The sequence below is a fragment of the Lepidothrix coronata genome, unplaced genomic scaffold (genome assembly GCF_001604755.1).
Source record: "Lepidothrix coronata isolate B3197 unplaced genomic scaffold, Lepidothrix_coronata-1.0 Scaffold214, whole genome shotgun sequence".
NCBI classification, from domain to species: domain Eukaryota; kingdom Metazoa; phylum Chordata; class Aves; order Passeriformes; family Pipridae; genus Lepidothrix; species Lepidothrix coronata.
In genome coordinates this window covers 1283510-1304191 of record NW_016690394.1, presented here as the reverse complement: position 1 = coordinate 1304191, position 20682 = coordinate 1283510, and the positions used below count along the sequence as shown (strand labels likewise).

At 51.8% G+C, this 20682-nt stretch overlaps 1 protein-coding gene across 3 annotated transcripts; it reads right to left on the bottom strand.

The window, feature by feature from the left end:
• Nucleotides 1-1877: 1877 nt before the first annotated feature.
• On the bottom strand, nt 1878-18877 carry LOC108506421 (neuroblastoma suppressor of tumorigenicity 1). 3 transcript variants are annotated; one of them, XM_017833409.1, is made up of 4 exons: nt 18857-18877; nt 8118-8309; nt 7827-7938; nt 1878-3185 (listed from the first exon to the last, which is right to left on the bottom strand). In XM_017833409.1, exons 2-4 carry the CDS (start codon nt 8282-8284, stop codon nt 2931-2933), a joined length of 534 nt encoding a protein of 177 aa, XP_017688898.1. In that variant the 5' UTR covers nt 8285-8309; nt 18857-18877; the 3' UTR covers nt 1878-2930. The 3 variants fall into 3 exon arrangements, with proteins under 3 accessions (XP_017688898.1, XP_017688899.1, XP_017688897.1); XM_017833410.1 differs by lacking the exon at nt 18857-18877 and adding an exon at nt 17939-18054; XM_017833408.1 differs by lacking the exon at nt 18857-18877 and adding an exon at nt 11709-11728.
• Between the last annotated feature and the right edge of the window lie 1805 nt (nt 18878-20682).

Genomic DNA, 20682 nt, shown 5'->3' with positions numbered 1-20682 from the left:
CAGGCTTCCTTCTCAGACTGGCTGCACCCCAACTTTAGGAGCATCTCAGTTTGCCTCCAGAGCTTTTGCTTCTGAGAAGGGGATTGGAATCACAGAATGGTTTGGGTTGGAAGGGACCTTAAACCCCATCCCATTCCATGGGCAGGTACACCTTTCACTACATCAGGTTGTTCCAAGTCCTGTCCAACCTGGCCTTGGACACTCCCAGGGATGGGGCAACCACAGTTTCTCAGGGCAATCTGTGCCTAACCTTTCAGGAGTGTTTCCTCCTCAAATGGGAGGTTTTCTGCTCCTGGTTTGGATGTGCTTGCTGGGGAAGTGAATCTGAACTCATTGAAGCAAAATGGGTTTTTAAAAACCTGCCTTGAAATGAGGTCCAAATCCTACCATTATCCCTGCAAAAGCTTCTCCACGCCAGCGGCTTTCCTGGCCTGTCTGTGCTTTCTCCCTGTGCTACATTTCTAGACACATCTGCAGGGATCATGGCTTCCACCGGCTCTGCTCTCCAGTACCACTAACAGGGAAAGCAAAACCAGATACCCAAGTGTCAACATGGCAAAACACAAAGGGCTGGTGAGACAGAGAGAGTCAAACTGGGATGCTGAGAGACATCAGTGAGGACATCCAGGCAGTCCAGGGATTAATGCAGCAGCCTCATTCCGTCCTTTTAACTGGGATGGTCCCTAAGTTTGATTTTGGGCAGAGCCTGGCTAACTACCTTGAAAAGATTTGTGTTTTCCTCTGCACAACAGTCCATCACTGCCTACCTTTGCTGAAGCTCAGCTTGTGTTGAAAGGAGGTGGAGACATCCCATTTCAAACACCTTGGACTGCAGCTCCCGGAGTTCACAGGAACAGCCCCCTGCTAAATCCAGCCTGTTTCCACTGTACACTAGTAAAAGGCCACATGATCGTGCTCAGTGACCGCCACGGGTTTCTCCACCTCTTCCTGGCTCTTCCTTGGGAAGACACTTCACAGCATGAAAACATTATGTTAACAGACAGGACACCTCCAGCCCTGCCAAGGTCCTTCCTGTTTAGCCTGTCACTGTAGCATTTGCCACCTTAATGCAAACCCTCTCCCACTTCCCAAAGTTCAGAGAGCTGCTTTCCAAACCTGTGCAGAGCCCCCAGAGCCTCAACAAGAGGGGCAATAAGAGCTGGACTCAAGGAGGGAGGAAATAAGAGCGGCGCTCAAAGAGAGGCAATAAGAGCTGGCTGCTGGCACAGCACAGCCTCTGGCCCCTCTGGGAGATGATGAGACCTTCCCCAAGGTCAGACTCAGACCAGGGAGCATCATTGATTGTTTCTGAGGGCACATCCACACTGGCCTGGCATCAGTGGGACCAGAGGTTTGCGAGGGTGCTCAGGGAATGCTTGATCCAAACCCCTTTGGGAAAGAGGCCACTGGTTTCAGCCAAGGCACCCAGCCCTTCCTCACCCACAGAGGTGGGTCCAGCCCATGTCCAAGTTCTCCTTCATCTGCTCCAGAAGAGCTCCCCCAGGTCCTGAACATCTGGATGAAACACGCTGGATCAAGACTGTCACCTAGTGGCAACAGAGCTGGTGAAGGTTGTGTGAGCCCACAGATCCCACGCACTTCCCACACAAGTGGGACCTGACAGCCTGAAAACCTCCCGACTGCAGCGACACCACGCCTGGGCCACAGCTGACGTGCAGTTCCCCGTGCCCACACGCACAACACATGCTGAAGATTTGGGGTCAGTTTTCCTTTCAGCAGCTCTCCCTCCTCCTCCCAAATGGAATGCAGCAGAAAGCTGCAGGAGCCACGGTTCTGCCTTGGCCTGGCCCCTCCTGTCTGTCCTGGCTGGTGTCCTGGTGTCAGCACTGCCAAAAACCAGACAAGCATCAGAGCACTGAGCAGTGGAAGTCAGAACTAATTTATTTAAGAAAAAAAACCAAAACAAAACAAAACTCATCAAAAGGGGGGGGAGGCATCAATTACAAGCTCTGGAAGCTCTTGTCAGGACAGCGCCAAAGAATCAGCATTATACAACAGAGAGAGAGGGGCAGCAGGAGGGGCACAGGGCCCACCCTGAGCCTCCCCAGCCCTGCCAGCACAGGGACATCCCAGCCCTTGGGCCCCTTTCTCCCTCCATCACCATTAAAAGTGCAGCAAGGAGAGGGGGTACAGGGCTGGCTCCTACCCAAACTCCCCCTGGCTCTTGGCTTTCCCCTGCAGCCATGAAATGTGAAGCCTCAGCACTCATGGCATGATCCAGGTCCCTCATCCCCAAGAAGCCATGTGGTGGCCCTGGGGACAGCAAGGTAAGGGCTGTCACCACCACAGTACCCAGTCACCTCCCACACACAGCCCCAGAGGCACATCCTGGGGCAAAACACTCCCCAAGAGCTGCCCGATACAAAGTGTTAGGGTTAGATTAGTCCAGATCCAGCAGGTGCCAGGAGGAACAGTGTGTCCACGCTGAGCCTACATGGCAGGGAGGGAGAGAGGAGGAAGAAGGGATGCTGCTGGTCCCACTACCCCAGGAGAGATGTGCATCTCCTGTGGGACTGTGGAGAGGCTGCATCCCTTCTTCCTCCACCCTAGGCAGGAGGCATTAGAAGAGAAAACCCCAGAAGGGCTCCACACAGTTTTGGAACCTGTGGACAGCCCTGGGAGCCCCACTCAGCCCCTGCTCTCAGCCAAACTGCCCCATCCACACTCCCGCTCCTCTCAATATATTATTACTATGATGTGCAAGTAGTTTTGCATCAGAAAACACTGAGCCCTCGTGTCCCACTCAGCAGCTCCAGCCTGCCTGTGCCTTGAAACATTCTTCCAGCGCCGGGGTGTCGGGGAGCAAAGCGTGAGGGCAGCAATTAGACAGGAAAGACTCCACCCCACCCCCCCTCCCCAAACCCTCTCCCTCTCACACCCCCCTGCCAGGACAGTCCGCACAGGCCAGGTCACTCCTCGCCCTCCTCCTCATGGTGGTGGTGGCTGGAGGCAGGAGGTTCCTCCACCTCCTGCTGGTGGTGGGTGTAGTGGTGGGGGCCAGGACCCTCGGCAGGCATATTCTCCTCAGCGTTCAGGTAGACGTTGAACAGGGCTCCTTCGTGGCTTGGCTCCTTCCCACACGCCTGGCAGCTGCAGTGCAGGATCTTCTCCACCAGCTTGTCCACTCTGGGGATCTCCTCATTTCCTGGACAGTCCAGTGTCACCTGGGCAGCGGGACAAGGACACAGTGAGTGTGGAGGCTCCCATCCTGAGGAGGGAGGTCTGACCTGCCCCGTGCCCTGAAGATTTGGGGTGTTTTAAGCCAGAAGTGATGGCTTTCTATCCATAGAAACCAAACCTCCCTGTCAGTCTGCAAGGTGAGAGTTGTCTGAGAACATCTCACAAGGTCACAAGCTCCAGAGACCCAAGGAAAATCACAGAACCATGAAGGTTGGAAGAGACCCTCAAGATCAACGAGTCCTACCGTTAACCCAGCACTACCATAATCACGCCTAAATCACAGAATCATAGAATCACAGAATTATTTATGTTGGAAGAGACCTCCAAGATCATCAAGTCCAGTCTATGACTGATCTCCACCTTGTCAACTAGACCAGAGCACTCAGTGCCACAGTGTCCTAGTTACAGGGGCTGGGACCAGTTTATCACTATGTGGGTATAACCAAAACTGTGTATTCTACCCCCTCTCTGTCATTTCTGATGGACTGTTAATAAATGGACTGTTTGCAGCAGCTGCTCAGGGCCCACCTGACACCTCAGGCTACAAGCTGGGTGTGTTCTTTTGTTTGCACACCAATGACTCAGCTGTGATAACTTCCCTCCAGAAAGGCATTAACACCTTCACACCCAGCCTGAGGGGTCATCTCTGCTAATGGGCCACCTTGGACTGGCATAACAGGCAGTTGCAACACCCAGACCATCAAAGATTCCAAAAATATCTCAGGACTCACAAAGATAAATCACCCATTGTAAAACTCCCTGCCTTGGGGGAGGCACTGGGCATTTCCACCTGAACCTGAGCACATATAATCTTGGGGTTTTTTCTGGTGTCACTCATTGGATCCAGAGGAGGACCAGAACTTCAACAGGACTGTGACTGTTCACTCTTGACAAAACTATAATCATCACTTCAACAGGACTGCAATCATCATCTGGACCAACAGGTTTCCTTTCCTTTTACTTTGCCCCCAGGGGACCACGTGGTGCTCAGCACAGGGGTGGACGAACACCAAAACCCTTCTGTTCCTGTCCCAGGGTGCAGGGTTATACATCTGTCTTTGTAGGTTAAAATACAGTTTTAAGATACGGTTTCCCACCTGAAATTCATGTACACTAATGCACGCAGTATGGGCAACAAACAAGAGGAGCTGGAAGCCATTGTGCAGCAGGAAGGCTATGATGTAGTCGCCATCACAGAAACATGGTGGGATGACTCGCATGACTGGAGTGTTGCCATGGATGGCTACAAGCTCTTCAAAAAGAACAGGCAGGGTAGGAGAGGTGGAGGGGTGGCTTTATATGTTAGAGAGTCTCTTGACTCTGTTGAACTTGAGATCAGCAACGATAAGGTTGAGTGCCTGTGGACCAGAATCAGCGGGAAGACCAACAAGGCCGACATCATCATAGGTGTCTGTTACAGACCGCCCTACCAGGATGACGAAGGGGATGAAATATTCTACAAGCAGCTGGCGGATGTCTCGAAATCATCAGCCCTTGTCCTTGTGGGTGACTTTAACCTGCCGGATATCTGCTGGGAGCTCAATACTGCAGAGAAGAGGCAGTCTAGGAATTTCCTGGAGCGTATAGAGGACAATTTCCTTCATCAACTGAAGGTAAATAAACCTACCAGGGGTAAGGCCCCGCTAGACCTGCTGTTTACAAACAGAGAGGGGCTGATGGGAGATGTAGTGGTTGAAGGCCGCCTGGGAAACAGTGACCATGAAATAATAGAATTTTCAATACTCAGAGATTCAAGGAGAAACAACAATAAAACCTCTACGCTGGACTTCCGGAGGGCAGATTTTGACCTATTCAGAAGTCTAGTCCAGAGCATACCCTGGGAAACAACCCTTGAAAACAAGGGGGTCCAGGAGGGATGGATGTGCTTCAAGCAGGAAGTTTTGAGTGCACAGGAAGAGGGTGTACCGGTGTGCCGAAAGGCAAGCCGGCGGGGAAGACAACCAGCTCGGTTAAACAGGGAGATTCTGAAGGAAATCAGGGATAAAAAGAGAGTTTACCGACTGTGGAAGAAAGGGCTGGCTACTTACGAAGAATTCAGGAAGACAGCTAGGTCATGCAGAAAGAAAATCAGGGATACAAAAGCGCAATTTGAAGTTAAATTAGCCACTTCTGTTAGGGATAACAAAAAGTCCTTCTATAAATACATTAATAACAAAAGGAGGGGCAAAGAAAACCTCCATTCTTTGAGGGACTGGGAGGGAAACATAGTTAATAGAGATGAGGAGAAGGCTGAGGTACTTAACACCTACTTTGCCTCGGTTTTTACCAGTAGGACAGGTGGCCCTCAAGGCAACTGGCCTCTGGAGCTGGTAGACAGAGATAGGAAACCAAATAGTCTCCTTGTATTCCAGGAGGAAATAGTTAGTGACTTACTGAGTCATCTGGATCCTCACAAGTCTATGGGACCAGACGGGATCCATCCTAGGGTAATGAGGGAGCTGGCAGAAGAGCTTGCCAAGCCGCTCTCCATCATCTTCCAACAATCCTGGCTCACTGGGGAGGTCCCATATGACTGGAAGTTGGCAATTATCACCCCAATCCATAAAAAAGGCTGCAAGGCTGACCCTGGTAACTACAGGCCTGTCAGCCTGACCTCGGTGCCTGGCAGAGTTATGGAGCAGATTATCCTGTGTGAAATCAGACGGCAGCTACAGGATGGACAAGGGATCAGACCCAGCCAACATGGGTTTAGGAGGGGCAGATCCTGTTTGACCAACCTGATCTCCTTTTACAATCCCACCTGGTGGATGAGGGAAAGGCTGTGGATGTGGTCTATCTGGACTTCAGCAAAGCCTTTGACACTGTCTCCCATAGCATACTCCTGGAAAAGCTGGCAGCCCACGGCTTGGACAGGGGCACTCTATGCTGGGTCAGGAACTGGCTCGAGGGCCGGGCCCAGAGAGTGCTGGTGAACGGAGCTGCATCCAGTTGGCGGCCGGTCACCAGTGGGGTTCCCCAGGGGTCAGTGCTGGGCCCAGTCCTTTTTAACATCTTTATCGATGATTTAGATGAGGGGATTGAGTCCATCATCAGCAAATTTGCAGATGACACCAAGTTGGGAGGGAGTGTCGACCTGCCGGAAGGCAGGAGGGCTCTGCAGAGGGATGTGGATAGACTGGAGAGATGGGCTGACTCCAATGGAATGAAGTTCAATAAAGCCAAGTGCCGGGTCCTGCACTTTGACCACAACAACCCCCTGCAACGCTACAGGCTCTGGGGACAGAGTGGCTGGAGAGCAGCCAGGCGGAAAGGGACCTGGGGGTGCTGATCGACAGGAAGCTGAACATGGGCCAGCAGTGTGCCCAGGTGGCCAAGAAGGCCAATGGCATCCTGGCCTGCATCAGGAACAGTGTGGCCAGCAGGAGCAGGGAAATGATCCTTCCCCTGTACTCTGCATTGGTGAGGCCACACCTTGAGTATTGTGTTCAGCTCTGGGCCCCTCAGTTCAGGAAGGATATTGAGGTGCTGCAGCGGGTCCAGAGAAGAGTAACGAGGCTGGTGAAGGGACTTGAACACAAGTCCTGTGAGGAGAGGCTGAGGGAGCTGGGGTTGTTTAGTCTGGAGAAGAGAAGGCTTAGAGGCGACCTCATCACTCTCTTCAACTACCTGAAGGGAGGTTATAGCCAGGTGGGGGTTGGTCTCTTCTCCCAGGCAACCAACAATAGGACAAGGGGACATGGGCTCAAGCTCTGCCAGGGGAGGTTTAGGTTAGATGTTAGGAAGAAATTCTTTACAGAGAGGGTTTTTAGGCATTGGAACGGCCTACCCAGAGAGGTGGTGGATTCACCATTCCTGGAGGTTTTTAAAAAGAGATTGGACGTGGCCCTTAGTGCCATGATATAGTAATTGGAGTTGGATGAGGGGTTGGACTTGATGATCTTGGAGGTCTTTTCCAACCCAATCTATTCTATGATTCTATGATTCTATGATTAGGGCCATTTCCTCTCGTCTTTTCACTTGAGATGTGGCAGAAGAGACCAACCCCCACCTCACTCCAACCTCCTTTCATCCCCAGCTCCAACTAGACAACACTCCCAGGCACCACTGGCACAGGAATATTGGTGTGATGGCAAAGGCCAGTCACAAGACATGATGCTGAACAGCTCAGATAGTTTAGACTAAAGCCTCTGATCGAATGGGAGCTGAAAGCAAAGCAGAGAGCTGAGCCCAGCTCCCTGGGGCCTAAGCGTCCCTTGGAAGAAGGTTTATGGCTCTGCCAGGGTCAATGGTAGCAGGAAACTGTGAGGTCTGAGGGTGGCTGACCATGGGAGGCGCTTCTGGGCAAAAACTCCCAAGTGGGAACAGGCAAAGGGAGCGGTGGAGAGAACAGACACGTGGGATGAGCACAGGGATGAATAATGCAGGGAATGACAGGGGATGGCTCTGCAAACAGAGGGATGAAGGCATCATTCAGCACAGCAGTCACATTGCTTCCAGCAGCTTCTTCCACTCAGGCATCTCAAGACAGGGCATGGTCACCTGGGAGACACCCTGGAAGGAAACTACAAGTGGGAAAACCTCAGGGAAGGAGAACAACTTGCTGTAAAGTGGTGGCATAGTAGAGCTCCTGAGTGAAGCCCCCTGGAGCAGGCAGGGATACTCACGATTTCCCACATGGACTGGGCTGGCATGCAGGAGTCGCAGTGAACCAGGGACTCTGTGGACTGGGGGAAGGTGTTGGGGACACTGTAGCTGAAACACTGTCCCAGACAGGCCCTGCAAAGACAACAGGAGGGATGGGGGCTCAAGGGACGTGCCTGCTCTTCTCAGCAAAGGCAGAAGGAGATCTGGCCTTCCACTGGGACAGGTGGAGGCAGGAGTGTGCGAGTGACAGTCCCCAAAGCCACTCCTGTGCCATTAGCTGCCTCCAGCCCTGTGCTGAGGTGGATCTGTACCTGTTCTGGATGGATTTGGACTCGCAGCCACTGTGCCCCACGATCTGGGTGATGTTCTTGGCCTCACACCAGGCGCTCTTGTCCGGGAAGAGGGCGAGCTTGTTGATGGGCGGGGGAGCGGCCAGGAGCGCTGGGAAGAGGGCACCCACCACGAACCATAACATCATGGCCAGCTCTGCCAAAATCCTACACCTGCACACAGAGAGCAAAGCATTAGCAGGAAAGAAAACAAGCAAACCAGCTGAGTTCTCCAACCCCATGGAAGTTCTTGGTTGAGACAAGCACAGGTACATCCTCCCTGCTGTGGTCAGGATGGCTCCCCAAAACACTGCCTGGGGAGTGGGATGTGCTGCTCTGCCTCTTCCCCTTTCAAAACAGCTCCGGGGCAGGGAGAATCCTGCATTACCTCTCCCAGTCTCTGTGCCAGGAGCAACAGCAGCTTTTCATTTCCCACCCAAAGCTGGGCTGGGAGAAGTTTGCAAATGAAAACATCACCGCCACAGGCCAAGCCAGGCTGGAGAAGTTCTGGACCACAGAAATGTTATTATTTGAGGAAGGAACAAGCTTCCCCACTTCCTTTCCTCCCACCTTAAAAGCCAAAGCTGGTCTTGCTGCAAGCCTTCCCGGGAAAAAGGGAAGGAAAACCCCTCTCATCCTGGAATTGTGCAGCAGGTGTCGCTGCAAGGCAGTAGCACACAGGGACATGTGGAAACCTCAATCCAGGGGCTGGAAACCCGCAGGAAAGACCAACACAATATTTATTTTTATAGAGCCACTCAAATTCTGCAAAGGGTTATTCCAAAGATGAGAATTTGGGCAGTGGACAAGGGGGGGGCTTGAATAACAAGCATAAACCTAACTCGCAAAGGCGGTCAGCTTGGAGGTCACTTTCCACTTCCAGAGAAATCCCACCCGGGGTTTCCTTGCTCTGCTCTCTGGCCAAGGTGCCTGAATTAACACTCCCAATCACTGGGGAAAGGCAGACGGAAAAGCATCATAGAAACAGGGGAATTTTTTCCTGTGTGGGGTTTCACCAGTCATGGTGAAAGGCAGACATTTATACTTCCTAAAATATTTGTTAGAACCATGTTATTTGTTATTTCCTTCTATTTATTTATCCAGACAATGATCCAAAGCCCACATTGGAAAGACTCCTGTTGATTCCCATGGCTCCTGGATCCAGCCCTCTAATGTTTGCTGCAAAGGAGAGGAAAAATGCCTTCCTCCTCAGACACTGGTGTCAGAGGCAGCTGGGGACTCCCAGCTGGGTGTTCCCAGGCCACTCCATCTGTCTCCACAGTCCTCTCCCACATCCCCTGGGCTGGAAGACCACTAGGATTATCTACATGACTGAGACACCTTCCTAGGCACCGCCCGCAGCTCCAGCTCAGGGATTTTAACGTCATATGGGGTTTTGCCCTACTATCCCTCCACTGAGCCCAACTTCCTGGATCTGAATCAAGAGAGAGACAAGATTCTTCCTGTTCTCCATCCCATGGCACCTAGAAAAGAGCATTCTCACTCACAGGATCTCTGGAGGAATCAAGTGGGGTCTCTGCTAACTTTCCTTATTTCCTGGTGATACAAGAACCACAATTGTGTAATGCAGTAACACTTGTACAGCCCTGCTTCCTAATCCCCCAGCACTTGTGGGATGGGAATCCCACAGTCCCCAGTGGGAATAGCTGCTCCAAGTGGGGTTTGCAGGTGTTGGCTGGAGACAAGCAGAGGGTTTTAACCCCTGCACTTGCCCTGCCACTAATGAGAGCTGTGGAGTTAAATACTTTTGTCCTGAAGATGACTCTTAGGACTTCTGCTTCCTGAATTTTTTTCCATTTCACTGGGGGAATTCTGTGATTTCTGTAAGAAGAACCAGGCTCAGCTGCACACACACACAAAACACTTGGTATGCTTGGTTTTCCGAAACAGCATGGTTCATTCCTCAAATGCCAGCAACTCTGTGCTAAGGAATCCCACTCCCAAAGTCTGAGATCAGAGCTGGGATGTGACCCAAACAGCAAACACCTCCATCCCGAGGAACAGCTGAAATTCCTCTGGAGTCAGTGCACAAGTTGACTTCCACATGCCCCATGAGAGAGCAATTTCCTTATTTCCAAAGAAAGGTGGTGGGTGGGTTTTGTCCAGGTTTCTGTGCATCTCTACCCAGCTGCAAAGAGACAAACATTCCTGTCTGTGCTGAGTCCTGCTTCCCTGGAAGCTTTTATTGTTCCTGGAGGGAGGTGTTCAATTACCAGAGGCACTAAGGATCCTCTCGGAGCATCTGGGTTCCTGTGAGGAAGGTGAGTGAGGTTGTGCTCTGCTAAAGCACAGGACCTGGCCTGGATTCAGTAAAGCACTTAAACATATGCTTAAGCCTTCTCCTTTCCCTTTTCCTGGGATGTGTTTGTAACCAGGGCCCCCAGCGACAACGGCCACTGGTCTGGTTTGCAGGGGGTGGTCAGAGAGTGGGGCAACTGAGAGCCTCCACAGCAGGGGAACTGGGTATCCCTACGGACCTGGAGCAATTCCAACTTTCCCCCGTTCCTCAGGGCACCCTGGTGCCGAGCGGTGCTACCCTCCAGTGACCTGAAGCCTTGAACACGCCACATCCACACCACATGCTGCTCTCCTGCTCACAAGAATGCCCTGGAACCCGCAGGGCCACATTTCTAGTAAGTAACAAGGTTTATGCTGGTGCCTAGGAAAACATCTGATGCAGCTGAGTTCGGGAGGGAGCTGGGGTTGGAAGCAGCCCTGGCGTGTCCACTGGAATAGCTCAAAGCAGTCATGCGAACAGTGCTGCCACGAAAACCATTCATCTGACAGCAGCCACAGTGCCTGAGACAAAAGCGCCGTGTTCCTTCTCCCCCCAGCTGGGAAGGGAAGGGAAAAAGGAAGACAGGGCACCCAAGCAGGTTTGCAGACTCCCGATTAAATAAAGGCACTGAGCACATTCCTCCGTGACAAGCTAAATTACACGTTGCAGCCCCAAAAGGAACAAGTGTGTTCCGTGGCTGACCCGGCAGCAGCAGCCACTTCCCCCCACACAGGGCCTTCTTTTTCTTTCCCACACTGGGGCACACTTTTTTCCCTGTTAGTCAAAGCTCTTCAAGCAGAAAGTTCAGCTCAGTTCCGGCAGAGTTCCCTCTGCAGGGAGCTTCCTCCCCATCCCTTCGGCCGTGTTTGGGAAATGAAATGACTCAGCCCTGAGCCTGGCACATCCCAGGCTCCTAGACAAACAACTTCTCAGCACAGGCACAGCTGCAGTCTTGTGGTGAGCAGCTCTAGAGCCCTTTTCCAGGCTCTCCCCAGGTCCGAGGGGCTGAGGGGCAAAGTGTCCATGGCTGGTGGGTCTCAGGGAACCACCTCAAAACCACTGCGAGGCCCAGGAGTTCTGCTGACAGCTCAGCCTCCCATGATCCCAGTTTGGAGATCTGCTGGTACCACCTCAGATGTTCTGTGCCACCCAGAAGAGCTCTTTCCTCCTGTTGGGAGAGTCCCGGGACTCTCAGGAGTCCCTCGAGCAGCTCCTGGAAGCAGCTGGGAAAACCTACATTGTTACGCTGGCCAGAGGACAATCACTGGAATTACCTCGGAGGCCGCGTTCCCACCATCCAGCCCACAGCTGTTCCCAGCCATTTGGAAACCAAACACTTCTGGAGGAAAATAAAACAGATCTAATCAGTTTTACCCTCTTTTTGCAGTGTGAAGTTTACACCATAACACAAGACAAGCTTGCAGGTGGACATGGGGAATGTTTCATGAGTAGTTTAATGTGTTTATAGGTATTTTTCTTATCCAGGATCTTACAATTCTGCCAAATACATAAAACTACATACGCAGGTATATTGTGCTCATGGCCACACACACAGCATCCTGGTTCTGAGAAACAAGAACCCCCTAAGCTTTACAAACATTGCTCAGCCAAAGCTCACAGCCTGTGGATACAGCACAGAAACAGTGTCAGCTCCATGCTGGAGCTCAGGAAAATGGGACACAAGGACAGCAAATGGCCTCACCTCAGTGCCTGACTCAGTGATCCAAGACCTTGTGTGAGACACACGAGATCTCAGCAGAGACGGACGAGGTGAAGGCTTCAGCTCCTGGTCTGGATTAGAGCTGGGACCTCCACTGTCCTCTCCTGCCTCCCCGGACACACAGCTGCCCTTCCTGACGGAGCCAGCTTCCCACCCAGCTGGGCTCTCTCTGCACCACACCAAGAGCAATCTCAGGTTGGTGTTAGACAGGAATCACAGCAATCCTGGATCCTGCCTTTGTGTTCAACTGGATATTCATGCCATCTTGCTGAGAAAAGCTGCTGCACAGCCTTGCTGCGAGAAGAGGAAGCCCCAGAGACACTCTGTGCCTCAGTCTCCCTCACTGCAAGAACAGAGACAGGGAAGCACCGAGTGAAGTGATGGGTGCAGGGAGAGCGGAAAAGCACAGGGAGGTCTTTGGAGTGCCAGATCTCCTTCGAGGGAAGCAGAAGGGAAGGGCTGGCTGCCAGCAGCCCTTGCCCCACACGATGCCATGAACGTTCCTCGATGGGAAGGTGCTCAGGCAAGGGTTCAGGAGAGGTGGGAATCAGGTTGGAACATCATATGGGGGAGTCACACAAGGACAATTTGCTGCTGGGAAAGGGGGGGGGGTCACTGCCTGGAGAGGAGGAAGCTCTCCCAGGACATGGGTGGGATCACTCCTGTGTGTGGAGGCAGCCAGGAGAGATCTTGATAGCCACTAAGACACTAAAAGGTAAATGATTATTTAGGCACCTAAAAGGAAGTGAAGCCACAGTGTCTGCTTTGGTGGCAACTGGAAAGAGACATCCCAGAAAGATCCAGGGCATGGCTCTCCTCAGACAGGATTAGGTCTATAACTTCTGAATACCACCAGGGATTGCCTCTTAGGAAACTCAACTCAAATAATATTTGCTTACATGGAATAAAAAATTATTATACGCCAGCATTATTAGCAGGAAAAGCTTAAATCTCAACTGCAAAAAAATGAAAAGTCAGTGTGTACTGAAACAATCTATCAAAACAACAGATGTTATTCAATACTTGTCCTTATTTAATACTTCCTCCTTTTTTGAAATTTGCATTTAGCTAAGACTTGACATTTTTGGGGACTCTACTGTAGTGAGTGCAACAGTCAAAAAAATCTAATGGATGTCATGACAACATGGGCAAGGGAGAGGGAAGAGAACTCTCCACTGAGAATGTCTGGAGGTAATTCTTCAGGACAGCAAGACACAAGAGAGCTCAGCTGAACACAGAAGTCTCTCCTGAGCTCAGAGCTTCAGTCTTGCTTCACTGAGCTGCAAAATCTGGGAAGAAATTACAAAAAAATAAACAAGGAACTAGCACAGGAAGACATTTGCTATTTAACAACCCCAAGAATCCATCCTAAGAACTTTTTGATAGTGGAGCAAAAGCTGTGTCATTTCTCACCGTGGACCTGGCTGTCTCTGCTCCTTTCAGGAGCAGATGTCAGAGCTTCCCTTTCTGTAACATATTAATTTCCACTCAAGCACAGTTGGGCAAGTCACAGAAATAAAGCAGCAATAGAGAAAAGCAGTGCAGCATTTTTAAAGCACTCTGCCCTCCCCACTTTGGTCAGAAAGTCAAAAGATTTTGGTACATTGGGAGTTTCAATCTAGCTTCTTGACCATGCACTGAGCACTTTGGAAATACATTTTTTTGCAGTTGGGAAAAAAAAAAAAATCCAAGCTGCTTTACCTACAAAAGTCATTGGAAATCTACCTCTGGACTTACATAGGCTTAGAATGGGGTCCTGAAGGAGCTCTGCTGGAAAAGGGACACACTAATGGCCTGTGGAAGAGGCAAGAGTCATATAAACAGTTTGTGGTAATTCATTTCAATTGCTCAATTTCTTCAGCATTAAGAACAATCACGGCCAGGAAAATGCATCAACCTGAAGCACAGGAATATATCCTGGCCCCACACTGCCCTCCACTCCCTCTCCAAGCACATGAGGTTCTGCAGCCCCTAAAAGCAGCAGGACAAGCGGGATGGGAGCAAAGATCAGCTGTGACCTGGAAAACAAGCTGGGGGCCAGCCCAGTTTTGGGGAGCAGCAGGACTGGGGTGCCTCAGCAAACTGGGGAGAAGGAGAGGGTCCAGGCCCTGCCTGAGCCCCCGCGCAGGGAAGAACCCACCTGGCGCGCGCTGTGGCTGGAACATTCCCAGCGGGGGGTCGGATCCGGGTGCATCTCAGCTAATATGAGAACCAGGCACTTCCAAACACAGCTGTGAGCACTGTTCCAGCCGGAGGCCATGCTCACATGTCTGGACCTGAGTGAGGCTCGGCTCCCTCCTGAGTTTTCCCTGGAGCTGGTGTTTCCCACACAACCATCCCACACACCCACTGGCACAGAGCAGGGAGGGTCAGCCCGGAGCTGAGGGCACCCACTGCACTCTGGCCCTGCAGGAGGACAACTAATGTCCAAATTCAGACTGTGGATCCAACCCCTTCGAAAATCCCATGGATAACAGTGACTGCTGCTCTCTCCAATGCTGTCCCCGAGCCCTGTGAGCAGCAATTTCCCACTCAGCACGGAAAGAGAATTTCTTTTCCTCCACCCCCACAGTACCACTATCAGCAGCCTGGCCACTATCCCTGACCTCCCCAAAGCACCAGGCTTGCCCCAGAGCACGCTCACACCATTTTCCAGAGCCACAGCCTCTCCCCTCCTTGTTTGGACACAGCTTTCATGGAGTCAGCAATAAAACCCGCAGGATCCCACGAGTCGCTCACTTTTATCCATGTTTGATTTGCAGGCACCAGCGGTTTCCCTGGGGAGAGCTTCTCCCAGCAGGCCCAGTTCTGCTTTCACTTAGAGTGAGGTAAACTGGGACTGGCTCCTCCAAATGACTCCACTGGTGCAAATGAGATCAGAATCTGGCACCACTCGTCTTACTCAAAACAAGCCTAACTGGAACCAGATAAAACCAGTTCCAGTACATAGTGGCCACCAGGATGATGATTTTTCAATTCCTGCAGGCAGAGGGGAGCTGTCTCGGATGCCAACCGCACTGGTTTTTGCCTTGCTCGGTCATTCATTACCAAACTTGCATAAAAACCCAGCGCAGCAGGGTTGCGCCTGAAGGCTCAGGTTCCCAGCTGTTGGAGCAAGAAGGGGAAAGAGAGAAGGAGAAAGGGGCTTGCTTGTGGATAGAGCTGTGGATCTTTCAGGATCCTCCCTGTTGTTTCCTTCCCCCTTTAGCAGCCATTTAGGCCATATCTTGGTCACAACAGCAGAAATCCAGTGACCTGAGTGCTGTTTTGCCCTTTTACTCTCTGCTTTACACTGCACCAGCCTCCTCAGTTTTGATGATATAAACCCAAAGTCCCTGTTATTTACCGACTGCACTAACCAAAATATCTCCAACACCAAGGCATAAAAACACATGGAAGTGCAAAGCCAGAGATGTTTGGAGGTAACAAAACAGTTCACAGTTCAGGTGGTATTTTCAGTTGCTACCAGGGCTGACCCAACACTCGACATTTAGACAGTTTCTCCTGAAACTGCAGGATTGGGCCCAGTAACTACAAGGAAATCACACCATGGCCCAAACACTGCTCTTTTTGCCCCTCTGGACGAGTTGCCTGAGCTCTGTGTTGGAGAAAAAGGAGATTTAAACAACATCTGAGAGTGGCCCAAGCAAGGGCTCGATCCTGACTCCATTTCCAAAGCTCAGCTCCAAAGGACTGTGATCTTGGCTGGGACAGGGCTATTGACCCAGCCCAGCTCCATAACTGATGGGAATGGGTGCTGGGTTGCTCCATTCCCATCATCAGTGCTAGGGGAAAACCCTGGCACCCAGTGCCCCACATCCCTCCCTCCCTAAACAGCACTGCACAAGAAACAAAGGTCTGGGGAACAGCAAGCACAGCTTCTTCCAGGGCTAACAGAAGGCATGGAGAACAGTCCACCCCTCGTTCCCACTCCGAAACTCCCCTAGAAGGACAGTTTTATCAGCTGTTTGGGTTTTTAAGAGTCTGATATGAGTGGGTGTGAAGTTTCTTTGCCCTCAGCCCTGCTGGACCCCCCCGGCACTCTGCCCCTTGCTTTTTCACAAGGGATCTCTGAGCTTGGGCGACTCCAGGTGAGGGTTGTTTTTTCCAGCAGACTGCAAAACAGAAAGAGCAGGAGCAACGCCCAAGGACAGAGCAAGAACCCAGCTCTGCCCACCCTGCAGCCACTGCCGCTATGGTACGGGAGCTGGCAGAGGTAATGCCAATGCTTCAATGGGAATAGCATGGAGTTTGGGCAGGAATAACTGCCCAGGAGTTTTCTCTGCACCTCAGGCAGGTTTCCCATGGTTGTACCAGCCTAAACTGCCCTCGGTGATGCCAACACACACCACGGGCAAAGTTACTCCACCACAGGCAGGTCTTCAAGGCTGCTTGAAAAGTATTTTGGCTCACAGCCCAATCCTGCACCTCCAGAGCACCCAAAAATTCCCTCCAGCTCGACTCTTCTCCTCACTCCAGAAAGACGACTGGGCACTCAGGAAGACTATGCTCATTTGCCCTTTTTGCGAGACCACAAACTCCCTAAGCTGGAATTCGGCGCGGAGAGGTCACGCCAAGAGCCCAGATTCTTCTCAGGGCTGTTTGCAAACACTTGGGATTTTTATACTGAAGGCAAATTCCATTTCCCATCCTGCGGTTTGCAAATTTGAGGCGAGCTGCCTTTTACGAGATGGGAGACTGACTTCAAAAAAGCAAAAGTGCCCGTTCTGTACAGCTGGTTTTTGGCTGGTTGGACATTGCAAAGAGGACATGGAGTTCTTCGGCTAAAAATACAAGGGAAAATCTGGTTCTCTCCATATCTCCAGGGTCTTCCCCGCTTGTTTCAGTCGGGTGCAGATTTTTCCAAAAAAAACCCTGCATGGCAAAGCTGTGGTGTTCCAACTCCACAAACACTTCCTACAGGCTGAATTTTGAATTTGATGGGGTTAATCCAGTATGTAAAACTTAGATTGTGGAGCAGGGCAGAAATTTCTGGTGTCCTCATAAGAGCAATATTAGTAGGGAATAAGGGATTGTCCAGATCAACTTTAATGCAGCCTGAAAGCTAGCTAAAGCATGTTCTGTTCCCAAAATATCTCCCAGGAAAAAAAAGAGAGGTCCTCACCGAGCACAAAACACAGATATTACTGTACAGAACAAAATAGAATTTCTGCAAATACTTAGACAAACCGAAATACGTTAGGGTTCAAGAAACAGGTAAGGATATATTGTATATGCCATTGTATATTCTAGTAAATGCCCAAACTATTTGTAGGATACAAGGATGTAAATTCATCCCCAGGATGAACTTTTCAAGGAACAAAAGTTTACTGCCTTGCCATCGGGAAATGTTCTTTCCTTTACGATCGCTGAAGTACCCCAGGTCCGCTGGTGGTGTGGGTTAATCGATACTGAGCGTTCCCGTTCTTCCCCGTGCACTTTTGTTCGAAACCCGAAAGCGATGGGAAGGAGGGAAGGACTGTACCACAGATGTGCGCCCGACACAGCTCCCGGCTCCCCAGCTCCCAGCCTTATATTTAATTGGAGCTAAAGCGGCGGTGGAAATAGTTTAACGATTGCAGAGCAGATCCCCCCAAGTCCGCCTCATCTGCAACCGATTTCTGCCCGTGGCTACATCCTCATCCTCCCGGCCATCAATCACCGGCAGGGTGGGGGAAGAAGAGAAGGGAGAGGAAAAGAGGCGAATAATCTGGTGCGGGAGGGGGGGGGAAGCAGAAGGTTCGGGACGGGGGTGGAGGGGACACAAAGCCAAGGGCTACTCACCACCCAGGCGACGGCGGGGACATCCCATGGGGTCCGGGGCCCGGCGGTGCCCAGCGGCTGCCGCATCCCCGGCGCGGCGGGGCGGCCACGGAGGGAGGCGCGGGGCGGGCGGGAACTGCCGCGTCCTTCCCTCCCTCCCTTCCCTCCCTTCCCCCGGTGCCGGGCTCCGGGCGGTGCCGCCGGCCCCGCCGCTCGCGATTGCACAATCGGGGTGGGAAGAGAGAGGAGGGGAAAGGAGGGAGCGACGGCGGGAGGAGGGACGGAGGGAGCGGCAGTGGCAGCGCCCGCCCCGCCGGGGACCCGCTGAGGACCGGGCACGGAGACCCCCGAGCAGCCCCCGCGGCCGCCCGGCTGAGAGGTGAGAGCTGGAGCCCTAACACGGAGCTCACCCACCGACCTGGGCCGTGAAACCCCCTAAAACTAACTAGGGCTAAAACTAACGGGGAGAGCACGGTGGCGACGCCCGGCCGCAAAAACGAGGGGTCTTTGGAGAACTGTGTCCGAAGGGAATGTCCCAGCGCTTACTCCTGAAGTGACATAAACAGTCTGGATCGGGCTCGCCGAACGCTAACAATTCTTATTTAAACACAGTTCTTGATAGAGAGTGCTTGGGGCAGAGTCCTGGCCAGACTGAAGACTTTGAGAAAGTTCTCCAGCACCAGAGACAAACGTTTTCTCTTTTGCTTTTCCTTTCTTTTCCCTTCCTCTTTCTCGTCTTTTTCTCTGCTTTCTCTTTCTTCTTTCCCTCTTTCCCCTTCCCATTAAAAAACTAACAGCCAGACCCCATCCCAGTGAACCCCATTCATGGCTACCTTTCTGGTGGGATAATTGCTGGGGACCAAAGGGCTCTGTTTCTGTATAGTCACAATTAATCTAACAGAGGCCCCCCCATTAAACACTACCCAAATCGAAAGATACCTGCCAGGCTTGGCTGGGCTTTACTGGCTCCTGTTGGTGTGAGGATTTGCATAGAGATCAGAGAAGCAGGAAGGGGAGGTGGGTAAGAAGAACCAGCTGTGCTGAGAGAAGCGTTGGTAATGCCCTGGCAGTAGTCCCTGGGGAGAGGTTTAGGGGCAGGGTGTTCACTGAAGGAGGCTGGAGGCTGCCAGTGAAGCAATGATTTCCTGCTGCTTAGTTCCTTCCAGCTCCAGGATAATAGGATTTGTAAATAAAATAGCAAAAAGCTGCTTCCAGCATCACTTTCTTACCCTGCGAGATGCAACATATCCAGTCCCCAAAATGTATGTAGTGCTCAGCTCCAAAAGAGCCAACAACAGAGGAGCAGCTTCTAGCCATGACCACACATCCCATCAGGAGCCCAAAATCTGTTTTCTCAGCATCTTCACCCAGTGCTGAACCTGGGCCTTTGACTAATCTCTACCTGCTCCTCATGGCCAGCACGACCAGCAGTGAGCTCCTGCTCAGGAGGCTACTTTGTTCTGAATAATATGCGTGAAATAAGAGCCATCAGAGACTTTGAAGCAAGTTCTCACGAGGAAAAATAAGATGTAGATGCGACCAGCTGCAAAGCAACAGACCATGGGCATGAATGTGAAACTCAGCCAAGTGTATCAGATCCATCCATTGGTTCAGTATTTGCATGGTTTTTGTGGGATCCTCAGCATTGGGGTGTGATCACTCTTCAAGGAGCCGTGAGCCAGCGTGCAGTTCATTCACTGCTTCCTACTATTCATTCCTGTTCCAGTTCTGTAAACAGCATAAAAGGGAAGCAGCAGTCTGTGAACTTGGGGGTGGGGAGGCAGGAGGAGCAGGGTTTAGGTTTCCTGGTGTCAGAAGGCACAGGCAGAGGTGCTGCAGGACAGAGCGGGTTGGCTGGAAGATGAAAGGAGCTGCTGAGAGGCCTTCAAAGCCCTGGGCCAACACTTTTCCCTTTCCTCCCTGGCAACGTGATATCAGAGGTGACCTGATGCCTGCAGATGTCATTTGGACAGACTCAGGCACAGGCTAAAGGCACACACTCTGCAGCTGGGAGAGGATGGAAGGGAGAGCAGGGAGGCAACACCAGCAGGAAGGGAGCTGACCTCAGCAGTCACTGCCAGGGGCAGTGGCTTCAGCAGCATTTTTAGGCTCTTGCTCCACACATGACCCCCTTGCTTGCCAGCTTCCACTCTCCACAGGCTCAGGGGAGCTTCCTGCCTGCCTGCCTGCCTGCCGGCTCCTAAAACACCTTTGCCAAACTACACCAGTGTTTTCACGCCACATGGTATGACACGTAGTACAACACAACTCCTCACTCTCACCCTCAATGACAGCCCATTTCATCAGCTGCTGTTTTCCACCACTGGGTACACAGAGCCTTGCCCTAAACATCTGCACACCCACCCATGTCTTCCCTCTCAGCCCTTTCCCTTGCTGCTGGATCACCAAGGCTTCATGCACTGAGACAGAGCAAAAACTCACTCTCCTGTCTCCAGGACGTCCCTCCCTCACCCACTGTTGCTGTTTTGGGCCTGCTGACAAACGCCCACAGTGCCAGGGGCTCCCCACTTGTCAGGACAGGACCTAGAACTGTGGGCGTGAGAAGTAAAAGGGTGTATTTGTAAGTTAAAAATAAAACTATTTCTTTTATTTGTGTCAATGCAGATTCCAAGGCTCCCTGCCCATAGCTGGATGCTAGAAAACACACAGGGGGAGAGGTGGGTGGGAAAAAAGTGAGAGAGAGTGTCCGTGTCCACAAAGTGCTGCAGGGAGCAAAGAGGAGGGAATGGCCCCTCAAGTATCCC